We start from the raw sequence: 12372 nt of genomic DNA on the forward strand, positions 1-12372 counted from the left end.
TTATGTTGCTTCACACAAAACTCCAAATTAGTAACCAAAACTGTGGAAAAAGCTATGAGTGCGCAAGCAGAATATTCTAGAATTCTCTGGAACATTTTGTTCCCCTTTTGGATCACATAGATCCAGATGTGGCTTCACCATAGTTAGTTAATTATTGCATATTGCATTTACTAGGCAATATCTATCAAGTCTATCAACAGATATCAGAAAATGACATCATCCTTGCTATTTATGACAGCAGTTAAACCAACTCAAAAGCTGAAATGGCAACTTTAAAGAATAAATTTTGATCATGTTCTCCACCCCCCCACCCCCGAAATACCTCTCCCTCTGATTCTTCTTTAGACCATAATGTAAGCACCCAGACTGACATGAAGGAAGGCCATTAACTAAGGCTTTGTACACTTCAGAAATATTTCTGGATACATACTTCATAACTTGCATGAACGTAACACTTCTCTAATGTATATTAAAGGAGCTTTTCTATTTGCTGGTCCTGCATGACCATCAACAAATATTCTGTTGCTTTTCCCAAGGGTGCTTTTCAAAAGGCAACTGAGCTTTTTGGATTTTTTCCCCTTCTTCAGGATGAGAAGGAAAATGTTTTAAAAGAAAAAACAAGAAAATCCAGTTGCTTTTGAAAAGCACCTTTGGGAACAACCATGACCAGGATGATTGAGAACCTCCATACACATTTTGTTGCTTGTAAGAAACTGATTAAAGTTGCTGGGACTTTTAAAGCAACCATTTTCTTATACTTGTACAAAGGTCTGAAACAATATGAGCTGCTTCAATGAATATCACAGAGCTGCTTCAATGAATATGCTCACGAGACTCATTTTTGAAGCAAGTACCTGCCATTTATCTAGCTCTAACTTACTATAGTGGTAAAAAAACATATACATGACAATCTATATTAGGCATTCAAAGGGTAAATATATATTTCAATTTGGTACAACTACAGAGAAAAATTTAAATGCAGAGGAAGATGAACAAGCTTAGTCTTTTCTCCCTAGTATTCAATATTTAGAGATTTAAGTGATCACACCATTCTAGCCACCCCCACTACCTGTAATAAGACCGACAGAGCAAAATTATCTTTTCTAAACTAGAATAAAATTAGTTCTTTCCCTATTCTTATTTTCCCTTCACATGCTATATAAGACTAGTTATAAAATGGGAAAGAAATGCAACTTTGCAGGCCATCACCTAGGCTACTCAAATCATTTTCATTCCAGTAAAGAAATGTTCCATATTGGTAAATACTTATAACACAGAAATTATCTCAAAGCACTTTATTACAGGTAGTCCACAACTTACAACAGTTCCCTTAGCGACCATTTTAAAGTTACAATGGCACTGGAAAAAGTGACATGATCATTTTTCACACTTATGACTGCTGCAGCATCTCCAGTTATGTAATCAAAATTTGGATGCTTGGCAAAAGGTTCATATTTATGACTGTTGCAATATCCTGGGCTCAAGTGATTACGTTTTGAGACCTTCTGATAAGCAAAGTCAGTAGGGAAGCCTCTTAACAACCATGTTATTAGCGTAATAACTGCAATGATTCACTTAACAACTATAGCAAGAAGGATCTTAAAATGGGGTAAAACCCATTTAACAAATGTTTCACTTGTTTGGGCTCAATTGTGGTTGTAAGTTGAGGATTACTTGTAGTTGAAAATTAATGTGTAAGATTAATATAGTAAAGAATCTGAATTTTTTATTCTTCCCAGTTTAGCTGCTGCAACTGTTTCAACTCTTTAAATTAGGAGAACAAATAAAGCTGTAGTTTCACACAGGGACAAATCACAAATGCGCTCCCAGGGGTTTACAATCTATAGCTCTTATGAACAATAGTTTTTAAAAAGAAGAAAGGGAATCTCTCTCAAGATATCTATGGAAATAGCAATCGTAACACACTTCATTACTAGTTCTAAATAACTCCCTTTTGCAGAAATATGATGTCAATTAAATACAGCATTAAAATGATTTATTCAGCAACCTGATGTAACCACAGATGTTTATTGAGACTTATTTCTGCAATAACAATTCTCTTTAAAAAATCAATTGCTGTATTCCTCTCTATGTCCATGAAACCTGCTATAAATCTCCAAGAATATATTTGTTAGCGCAGACAAATGATATGAGGAGGCTAAATGGAAGACATCTGATCTTCCATTCCTCTAATAGATAAGACATACTTGGAATAATAGAAATTGACAGGATTAGGACAGGGAAACCCATCAATCACCCATCTAGGGATGGGATTACCTCTTCCCTTTAGGAAGGACAAGATTACAAACATTTTCATTATAAAGAGTATTAAGTAACACTTCTGTGAGCAGCTGATACTCCCTGGAGTTTCCCAAGACTTTTTATAGCTGTTGCAGTGTTGGTTACTTCTTGTTTCTTCCTGGGGGGGAAAGATACAGGAGGGGACAATGATGCACCTTGATCATACAGGCCGTGAATTCAGTGCCATGTGTGGTCCATCCAGTTGTATTGCTTCTGCTGTGAAGCACCCAATTTAGAACATAGAGAACATAAAATAATAAGAGTTTGAAGGGTTAATGGCTTTTGGCAGCATGCCCAGGCTTTCAATTAGCAGCTACTCTTAGTTTCCCTCTCAGCTCCTGCGTTTGCTTAGGGGTTGACTTTTTTAAAAAAGGGGAATGGCTATTTATTTTTCTGCGTTGTTTAGACCAGTGGTCTCCAACCTTGGCAACTTTAAGACTTGTGGACTTTAACTCCCAGTGTTCCTCAGCCAGCAAAGCAAAGCTGGCTGAGGAACTCTGGGAGTTGAAGTCCACAGGTCTTAAAGTTGCCAAGGTTGGAGACCACTGGTTTAGACAATATGACACTGTCCTTTTAGGCTGTACTTCCCTGTCTTTTTGAAAGCCTCTAGTGATGGCGCACCCACAACTTCTGAAGGCAAACTATTCCATTGGTTGATTGGTCTCACCCTTAGGAAATTTCTCCTTAGTTCTAGATTGCTTCTCAATTGGTTATTTTCCATCCATTGTTTCTTGTTGTGCCTTTTGGTGCTTTGGAAAATAGATTTGACTCCTCATTTTTGTAGGAGCCCCTCAAATTTCCTGACAGAACAATTAATCAGTGGAACAACATGTATCCAGAAGTTGTAAATGCTCCAGCACTAAAAGTTTTTAAGAAGAGACTGGACAATCGTTGTCTGAAGTGATGTAGGGTTTCCTACCTACACAGGGGTTTGGACTAAAAGACCTCCAAGGTCCTTTCCAACTCTGTTATACTATTCTAATCTAAATATTGGAACAGTGCTATTTTATTGTGAGTTGGGCTACAGAAACATTTCCTAAGGGTGAGACTAATCAAGTTGGCTACGTCCACCCAGTCACATGACCCATTTCCCACAGAAAACACAGGGAGCCACAAAACCTGGGTCATGTGACTGGGTGGGAGTGACACTAAGTTGGTAGTAAAAAAATTTGAACCGGTAGTAAAAAAAAATAAATGAATCCCACCACTGTATATTACATACAAATACATTACAAATAAACAGTCAAACATTTGTCAAATGAACTTGAGAGTGAGTGTTAAAAAACAAAAGGTCTAACAAAGATAACAGTAAATACCCAGTAAAAAGATTAATCAATGTAATACTTTATTAGTTAATTAGCTGAATTATTCAGCAATCATTTTTAAATGTATTTTCAATATGTATGTGTGTATATATATATATATATAGTGCTTACTTGCATGCAGCCTTAGGATTTGCATTTCTTGAAAGCAGTAGTTCTACACTCTTTAAAATCTGTTCTTCTGAACCAGATGCAGTACATGCAGCCATCAATACTGAATAATCATCTAAACAGCAATTGTTAAGAAAACACCATCAAATCTATAGAATAAACCAGGCAAAACAAATACAGGTAGTCCTACAGCAGTTCATTTAGTGATTGTTTAAAGTTACAACAGCACTGAAAAAGCGACTTATGCCTGTTTTTCACATTTACGAATGTTGCAGCATCCAAATGGTCACATGATCAAAATTCAGAAGCTGGGCAACTGGTTCCTATTTGTACTAGGGTTATGCTATCAGTTTTGAGACTTTCTGACAAGTAAAATTCATATTCACTTAACAATCATATTACTAACTTAACAAATGCAATGATTCACATAATAACTGTGGCAAGAAAAGTCAGGCAAACTTAGCAAATGTGTCACTTAGTAACATAACTTTTGGGCTCAATTATGATTGTAAATCGAGGACTACCTGTACAAAAATTACAAATATGGCACTGAATTATAAAATGAATTTGTCAATGTTCATCTCATACCAAGATTTCCAAAAACTTAAAAACAGACCAGTCGAATCAGGGCCAAGACACATCTTAGAATTTTATTTCTCATGTTAGTCAATAAGATCTTACTGGGGTGCACCCAAACAGAAGGTAGAGATAGACCAAGCTCTTGGCTTTGTTCTCCTTTAATTGGTATGTGGAAGTTTGCTACCTCTACTCTGGAGATGGCAACATGTAGTCCTCAACTTACAATTGGTCATTCAACAATTGTGAAGTTACAAGGGACTCAGTTACTCACAACCTGTCCTTGAAGTTATGACTATTACACTATCCCTGTAGTCATGTGATCATATTTCAGGAGCTTAGGAACCTGTTCACACTTATAACCAGTTGCCAAGCACCTCACAATCACTTGATTGCCATTTGCAATGTTCTCTGCTGACTAGCCCAGAAAGTCAATAGGGAAGCCAGCAGGGAAGGTTGCAACCTGCTACTTACCTGTTGAAAGATTTCCCTGGTCCTACATGCACTGGGGAATGGATCTTGTGGTGAGTTGGAGAAAGAAGCTGGGATCGTGAAGATCCAAACTTCATTTCTCCAGCTGAGCACTTGTGTTCCATTCTCAGTACAGAGGGGATGGATCCCAAAGATCTGAGCTTTGTTTCTCCAGCTATCAAGCATGAAAGCTCAGGACTACACACGAAGTTACAATTAAACTGATTTATTACTAATCATGCCTATGCACAAGAATCTACTCAATTACAAGTTAGCATTATCCTGACATTGGATAAGGGTCAACAGAAGTCACAAGGGGTTAGACTTAGTCCCTTTGTGGCTATGTAGAGACTCTGGGATGATTGGTCTTTTGACTCTTCCCCAGGTTCTACCATTCCTTCTCCTACACCAGTTAGTGCAGGAGTTATCTTCCATGCACGGAAAGGAGCTTGCCATTCCTCTTTCAGGAGGCAGCTTTTTCAATCTATCTGCTTAACAACCACAATTGGAAGAACCAGACTGCAATCCTTAAATGAAGAAGTCATGCAGACAAGTCACATAATGACTGCAATGACTTCTGCTCACAAAACAATTGTCATGACTTATGACCAACATTTCAGGTTCAGCTTGTGATCATAAGTTAAGGACTATTTGTGTTGGGTTTCCAGTTAGCTATAGCTTCCAGGGAATGAAGCTGCTGTCTTTTTACTCTATGTAAGGCATAATAGTCACTTAAAACTTTTCTACAACAGACAAAATTTGTTTGATTTGGGGAATTTCAGAATAACTGTAAGATACAGGCATGGTTATAACATCCATTTTGTTCTTTTACTTCCCAAAACAAATGCTAAAAAATAAAAATGTAGGTCCCTCATTTTATGGCTGAATCATCTAAAAGTAGGTTATAGATTGCTGACTCCAGATGTATTGCTCTTACCAATATAAAGATGCACAATATTTAAGGAACGAAGAAACTTAGCAATAGATCTGCAATTCTATATGACACTCCAAACAAAGTAAAAGTAAAAAGGTACAACCCAAAAGCAAATTAAATAACTGCAGGATAATGAAGAAAATGGCACAAATGTGGCATGGCATTTTTGGAAGTACTGACAGAATTTTAAAAAAATACACATGGTGTGTTTAGTTTGGACTGGCAGAGTCACTGTTTCTTTAAATAAACATTTACTTTTATTATTATACAGAACACGTAGGGTTACATCCTTGAAATGGTCCATTTATAAAAACTCACCCTTCTCAAAGCTTGCATTTGCACCTCTGCTTAGAAGGAGATACATAAGTTCCACATTCGCAACACTAGCAGCATACATGAGGGGAGTCCATCCAAACTTAAGGCTAGATTCTACATTTATGCCTGTAATATTTATATATGCATTTAATAAAACACAAATCTACAATATATATTCTTTTATAGAAGTTTATTTAAACACAGCCACTATTCAGTCTCCCCAATGATGCTCTCAAATGATGCAATCTTTTACCAAAAAACCTCGTTTCTCATTTCTATAATATATGTCCACCCTAGACCAGCCTTTTCCTTTAATATCTATAGGTTCCCACAAAAACAATCCCCCACTCCATAGCATGTAAATACAACATGCCACAAACAAGCATGGGTCAGATTGTCTTGTGACATACTGATATAGTTTGTACTAATATTTCCCAATTTGGGTAGCTTATATCTGCATAATGCTGGCTACATTTAGCCAGTTCTAAATATTTTTACGCCAAGATTTTATTTTATTCACTCTGTCTGTCTTCTACCTATTTTATTTGCCACCCATCTCATGGTTCAGGCAACTATGATTTACATTGGTGATTGATAATTAAATAATAAATAACCAATTATTCTATTCTTCACTCACCAATCTGCTACAAATCATAGAAACCAAATGAGTAGAGCAATACATTTTTATTTCTGTAGTATCTGCAAAATCTACAAAGTTTATATTGCTATATAACTAAGTATAATGCCCTTTATAGTTTTATTTTTTACAAAGTAAAAAAAGATGCCATTATAATATTTATTTATACAATTAAACCAAAACCTACATTGTTTCATACAAATTATGTTGCTAACTGTAATTTACCAGTATGTACATTCATAGCACACTATCACAAGTATTCACTTTTATTATACACATAAAAAGACATTCAATTATCCATATAAAAAGTCTGTCAAAACAGGAATATTGAAGTATGAACCAATTTAATTCTTTAATATTTTTAAGGTGGGTAATTTTAGCCTAATGTCTCATAGCTCAATATTTCTGATTGCCAGAATATTTAGCTCATTTCCATTATGAAGTGTTCAGGATTTCAATTTCTTACCATCAAAGGGAATAAAAGTTAATTCTATTACTTCTTTTTGGAGTGCATTTATTATTCTTTTTTTTATTATTAACCTATCTGAAATATCACTTCATAGTCACCAAGGGATAAATTGACTCTTCTGGTCCTAACCTATTTGCTCTTGCCAGAAGACAGCTGTTTCTCAATGAGAGACCTTCACAAATACAAAAATCAAATTTGATAAAAAAGAATGTGGAAGACCTTATACAGTATTTAACTAAATACTCTCTAATATTATTCTGTGCCCAGACAAGGAGTACAGATATCCATTAAAGGCAGAACTTTCAAAAAGTGTTAAATTTAGCTGATATTCATTTGTCATACCTGTATTTAAAAGTTCCTCAATGACAGACAAATTTCCAGCAGTTAATGCTTTTTTGAAAACTTCATTTTTATCCTGGCTGTGCGAGATTTCATCTAAACACTAGATAAAGAAGAGGTTTATGCTGCAATACATAAATTTACTAGTTCAATATTAATAGAAGCACTATATGAACTGCTTTATGAGTTACAACACAAGCAAACATTTTAAAAAATGGATTCAAGAATATTTGATTCCTCTAAGACCACTTTTTAACCACGTATTTACGTACATCTGTATTTTTGTGTGTGGTAAAAAAGTGGGTGCACCACAGCGGTTAGAATGCAGTACTTCTGCTGACTGATCAAATCTCACCAGGCTCAAGGTTGGCTCAGCCTTCCATCCTTTCGAGGTGGGTAAAATGAGGACCCAGATTGTTGGGGGCAATATGCTGACTCTGTAAACTGCCTAGAGACGGCTATAAAGTACTGTGAAGCAGTATAAGTCTAAGTGCTATTGCTATTACTTGTATACATTCAGAAAAGAGATTAAGGCAAAATATTTGTTTAGCTAATCAAAATGTACTGGCAAGTATTTGTAAAGAGAGAATAGGGATGAGATTCAAATGCCATTAGAATTCTCTCCCTACCATTTTTTTTGGGACACAACCTTTGTCAATGTTTACTTCTGGTAAATTTCTAGATAAGTCCCTGCAGTTTTCTTGCCAAGATTTCTTGAGTGCCACTGCCATTCCTACAAATGAAAGTATTTGGCCCAAGGCCACCCAGTCGACTGCTCCTACTGGCTACAACTCAGTTTCCCAGTTTCTAGCCTGCTGTTTAACCACTGCACCTAACTGGCTCTTAATTAAAATGTCCTACTAAGCCTGGTTTATCATTGGTTTAAGCCTGGTTTATCTTTGGTTTCAACCAATAGCCACTGCAATTGGAATCATTCCTGTTGTCATAACTGTTCTCTACAATGTTTCATTAGTATTGTATGTGGAATTACTGATATCCTCTAAAAGGTTAGAGTCCTGCTTATTAACAAAAGCAATACTGTCCAGCATGTGATTTATTTATAAAAAATGCTTAAGACAGCAGAGTCGCCCATGTCATAAGATTTTTAAAAAAATCTGATTTGAGAAAATCAACTTAATAGTGTAATTTAGGTTTTTCAGTCTGAAGGTTTGAATTGATACAACAACGCATTGGTCATTACTGTAACCAGCATTATCAACATATATACTTATACATGTGTATTGTACAAATTCAGCAAATTTGAGTGTAAATGACTGATCATCATTTACCTAGTACAATCTACTGGATTCCAAAAACATTTATCATAATTGTGACATGTGGATGCCAAACGTGCTCATCAGGTTTAATTCACAATTAGCATGCACCTGTCAAATGCCAACTAAGGGAAAAAAAGTTAATTCTATTATTTCTTTTTGGAGCGCATTTATTATTCTTTTTTTATTATTAACCTATCTGAAATCTCATTTCATAGTCACCAAGGGATAAATTGACTCTTCTGGTCCTAACCTATTTGCTCTTGCCAGAAGACAGCTGTTTCTCAATGAGAGACCTTCACAAACACAAAAATCAAAATCAGCTGCTATAAATATTTTATAACGGAGAAATATTTAAATTAGGAAATGGGGAACTTCTAAACCCATGAAGATCACTGGATGGTCTTGGGACTAATGTACATTTACTCATTTTTTTCCGTTCTAACTTCACCTTTTTACAAAATTTATTACTACAACAAAGTGTTTGGGAAGGAAGCGAGGAAGGCTGCCTGGTTTAAGCACGTTCCAATTTGCACCTGCTCGGCCGCCGTCGCCTCTCACCTGGGCCTGGGACATGAACCCGATACCCCAGCCGTCGTCGTCGCTCTCGCTGCTCTCCTCTCCCCCTGGGACAACGCGGAAATTCGTGCCGTTAGCCATCCGCCCTCACCTCAATTAATTTCTCTTTAAGGCCTCTTCCCACGGTCCGTTCTCCCTCCCAAACACACACCCTCGCGCACAGCCACTTTCTAGGGAAACGCCCGTCCCCTCCCTAACGCTTTCGCCAGCCCAAGCGCATGCGCGGGGGGGAAACCCGCGGAGGCGGGAGAAAGGGCACCGCGTGAAGGAGGCCTCTGCGGTCACGTGTCCGCATCAAAAGAAAGAAAGCCCCGGGGAAAACTTTTTGGAATCCTCCTGATTCCATGACTTGGGCCGCATTCGTTCTAATAGATGAGGCCATAGCCTCATAAACTTTGAAAGAGCTGCTTTCACCCTTAAGTCAGGGGTCCCCCACAAACTTGGCAACTTTAAGACTTGTGGACTTCAACTCCCAGAATTCTCCAGCCAGCATAGCTAGCTGGAGAATTCTGGGAGTTGAAGTCCACAAAGTCTTAAAGTTGCCAAGTTTGAAGACTGGCTGGAGAATTCTGGGAGTTGAAGTCCACAAGTCTTAAAGTTGCCAAGTTTGAAGACCACTGCCCTAAGTAAGGCATACCTAATAATCTGCTTAAAGGCGTCCAGTGAAGGGAAAGGTAGTAGTACCCTCATTTGGGGGTACTTGGCTCCGCTGTTGAACTGACATTACCTCCAGCGAAGTTTTAGAATGTGTTTCGATGCATTAACTGGGGAGAAAACCGTCTTTACTTCACTGAGACTTCTGACGTTGAGTGTATAGGATTGCTATGAAAGTTTCTTTTCCCGAGTTCACTGAGACTTAAAAGTGTCGATGTAGTGATTTTTTAAAAAAAATTGAAAGCAAAATGAAAGTTCTAAATGTACATACTGTAGAATGGACTGCTTGGTAGTGCAACTCCAGTGGATCTCGAACGCGTGCAAAATTAAGAGAAAACACAAAAACAATGGACGGCCCAGACTGGAATAATCTCATAGCAAAACCAACAAAGCAAAACGTGCTGTTGAACATCAACTCCAGGCCTGGGACCGAGGTCAGATTTTACGTCTTTGAAAGAGGTGTACTCACTTTGGAATTTCATGGGACAGTATTTGCAATAATCCACAATCTTCAGCATGTTTCTTCAGGTGTAACTCAAATGTGTTGTATCCAGTTAGCTCACTCGGTGGTAAATGTGACTCATCAATGATTAATGTTTTCCATTAGATTATGGACAGCATGTTTCAATCCAGAAAATTGAATATTTTACTACAGAAGGATAAGAAAATCCCATTTTTTATTTTCCTTCCAATTTATTAAACAGAAAATGTTTATTGTATGAATTTTTTTATCCCACCTTTGTTATTTTTATATAACTATGAAGGTGGCTGAACATATACAATGCAGTATTCTTTCCTATTTTCTCCACATTAATCCCAGAATTCATTCCAACTGGGAGATTTGCAGTTGTTGAATTTTTAAATTTTTAAAATAAGTTGCAGAATTAAAATTTCATGTTAATATATTTTTGGACAAAAAATCATGAGTGATATAAATGGACTTAAAAAAGAAGCAATATAAGAGCATTGACAGTTTGAAAATACTTTAAGCTATCAGGAATATTTGATTGCAACACTGGATGAGTTTCCTTCAATCCTTCGCTAGAGATGTTTTAAACACAAGTTTAAAGACTTCTTTTGATTAACTGCAAAACAGTTATTAAAAATCTGATTTTAGAAAGTTAAAAATTATCTAAGAGTCCAGATAAATTTGAAATAAGATTTTGGAATTAATTATAATTATAAGATTTTTTTCTGCAGAAAAATGTGTTTGTTTTGAATTCTTTTTTTTTAAATGAGATAAGTTTTAAAATAAAATTTAAACCTATTTTGCACCTGCAGATTTCAAAGAGATTAACATGGACTTAATGAAATAAAATCCCATTTATATAGGATTCCTTAAACAAATGTTTATTTTTTTATCTGATAGTGACTGAGGTGTCAGGAAGGGCTACATTGTCTAAATATGATGTATCACTTGAACAATATATATTACTTGGGGGGAAAAATCCAGCACAAGTATTTCAATGTACTGTTGCATCATTAGTGCTTACTGATGCATACTTCACTGAAATGGGACTTATAAGTTACTTTGACTGAATCTTGGAACTGGCTGTTGTATTCTAACTGGCATTCTGCAGAAGACCTGGCAGATGTCCCATATATTCATTGCAAAAGTTTAATGTCTCCATTGTCTGCCAACGGTTCTTATCAATAAAATGTTATAAATTTTTTAATAATCTTTTAGTTCAGAGGAGGGAGGAACATTTACATACTTGTGATTTAGGTAAATCTCAGAGTAAACAATTAGTATGCCATAAGATGTGAGATGAGACACGAAACAGAAGCATTTGTTACTAAAACTTTAAATAAAATGTAATTTATTCTAGGGTTTGGATATTTGCGCATGTGTGAGTTTGTGAATGGCCGGGAGCTTCTTTGCTCCGGCGGGATAGGTGAAAAGAACGCCGGAAAACATCATGGTCTCTATATGCGAGCCCCGTAAGAAAGGGACCGAACGGTAGAGTATGACCTGAGGGACTTGGCGAGACGATCAACTGGGGCGGTTGCTTCCTTTGGCTGGTCTCCAGCCTGTGTGGTTGCGTTGGTGGTTTCTCTCGTTTTGGTGGCGAAGATGGCGGCGCCCGGCGGCTTTTAATACGCCAGTGCCTTTGGCCTTACTTCTGGACTTGGAAACTCGGGAGAAACTTGGGAGAACCTCTGGGACTGCACTAACACTATCCTGCCAATGAGGGGATGGCCGGTCCAGATGGCGCCAAATGGGATCAGGCAGCTGCCCTTGCTGCCACCGCCACCGCCACGGCCCTCCCAGGTCCCCCCTCCCTTTTCTTCATCGTATTTTGGCTTGCAGCAGTCCGGGCGGCCTTTGCCTCTGTTCTTTGCGATTGGGAGAGCCCTTGGAGCTTTTGGAGCCTTCGGAGCTGTATCGG

General features: G+C 37.2%; 1 protein-coding gene across 1 annotated transcript in view; it reads right to left on the bottom strand.

The window, feature by feature from the left end:
- The window catches only part of ASZ1 (ankyrin repeat, SAM and basic leucine zipper domain containing 1), a 28153-nt gene extending 18744 nt beyond the window's left edge, over nucleotides 1-9409 (bottom strand). The window contains exons 1-4 of the mRNA XM_032222102.1: nucleotides 9311-9409; nucleotides 7479-7578; nucleotides 6034-6156; nucleotides 3738-3849 (exon numbers count right to left, since the gene is read on the bottom strand). Coding sequence (XP_032077993.1) covers nucleotides 3738-3849; nucleotides 6034-6156; nucleotides 7479-7578; nucleotides 9311-9409 — 434 coding nt within the window. The remainder of the gene's footprint in view (nucleotides 1-3737; nucleotides 3850-6033; nucleotides 6157-7478; nucleotides 7579-9310) is intronic.
- Nucleotides 9410-12372: the final 2963 nt, after the last annotated feature.

This window comes from Thamnophis elegans, chromosome 7 (genome assembly GCF_009769535.1).
Source record: "Thamnophis elegans isolate rThaEle1 chromosome 7, rThaEle1.pri, whole genome shotgun sequence".
In the NCBI taxonomy this organism is placed as follows: Eukaryota; Metazoa; Chordata; class Lepidosauria; order Squamata; family Colubridae; genus Thamnophis; species Thamnophis elegans.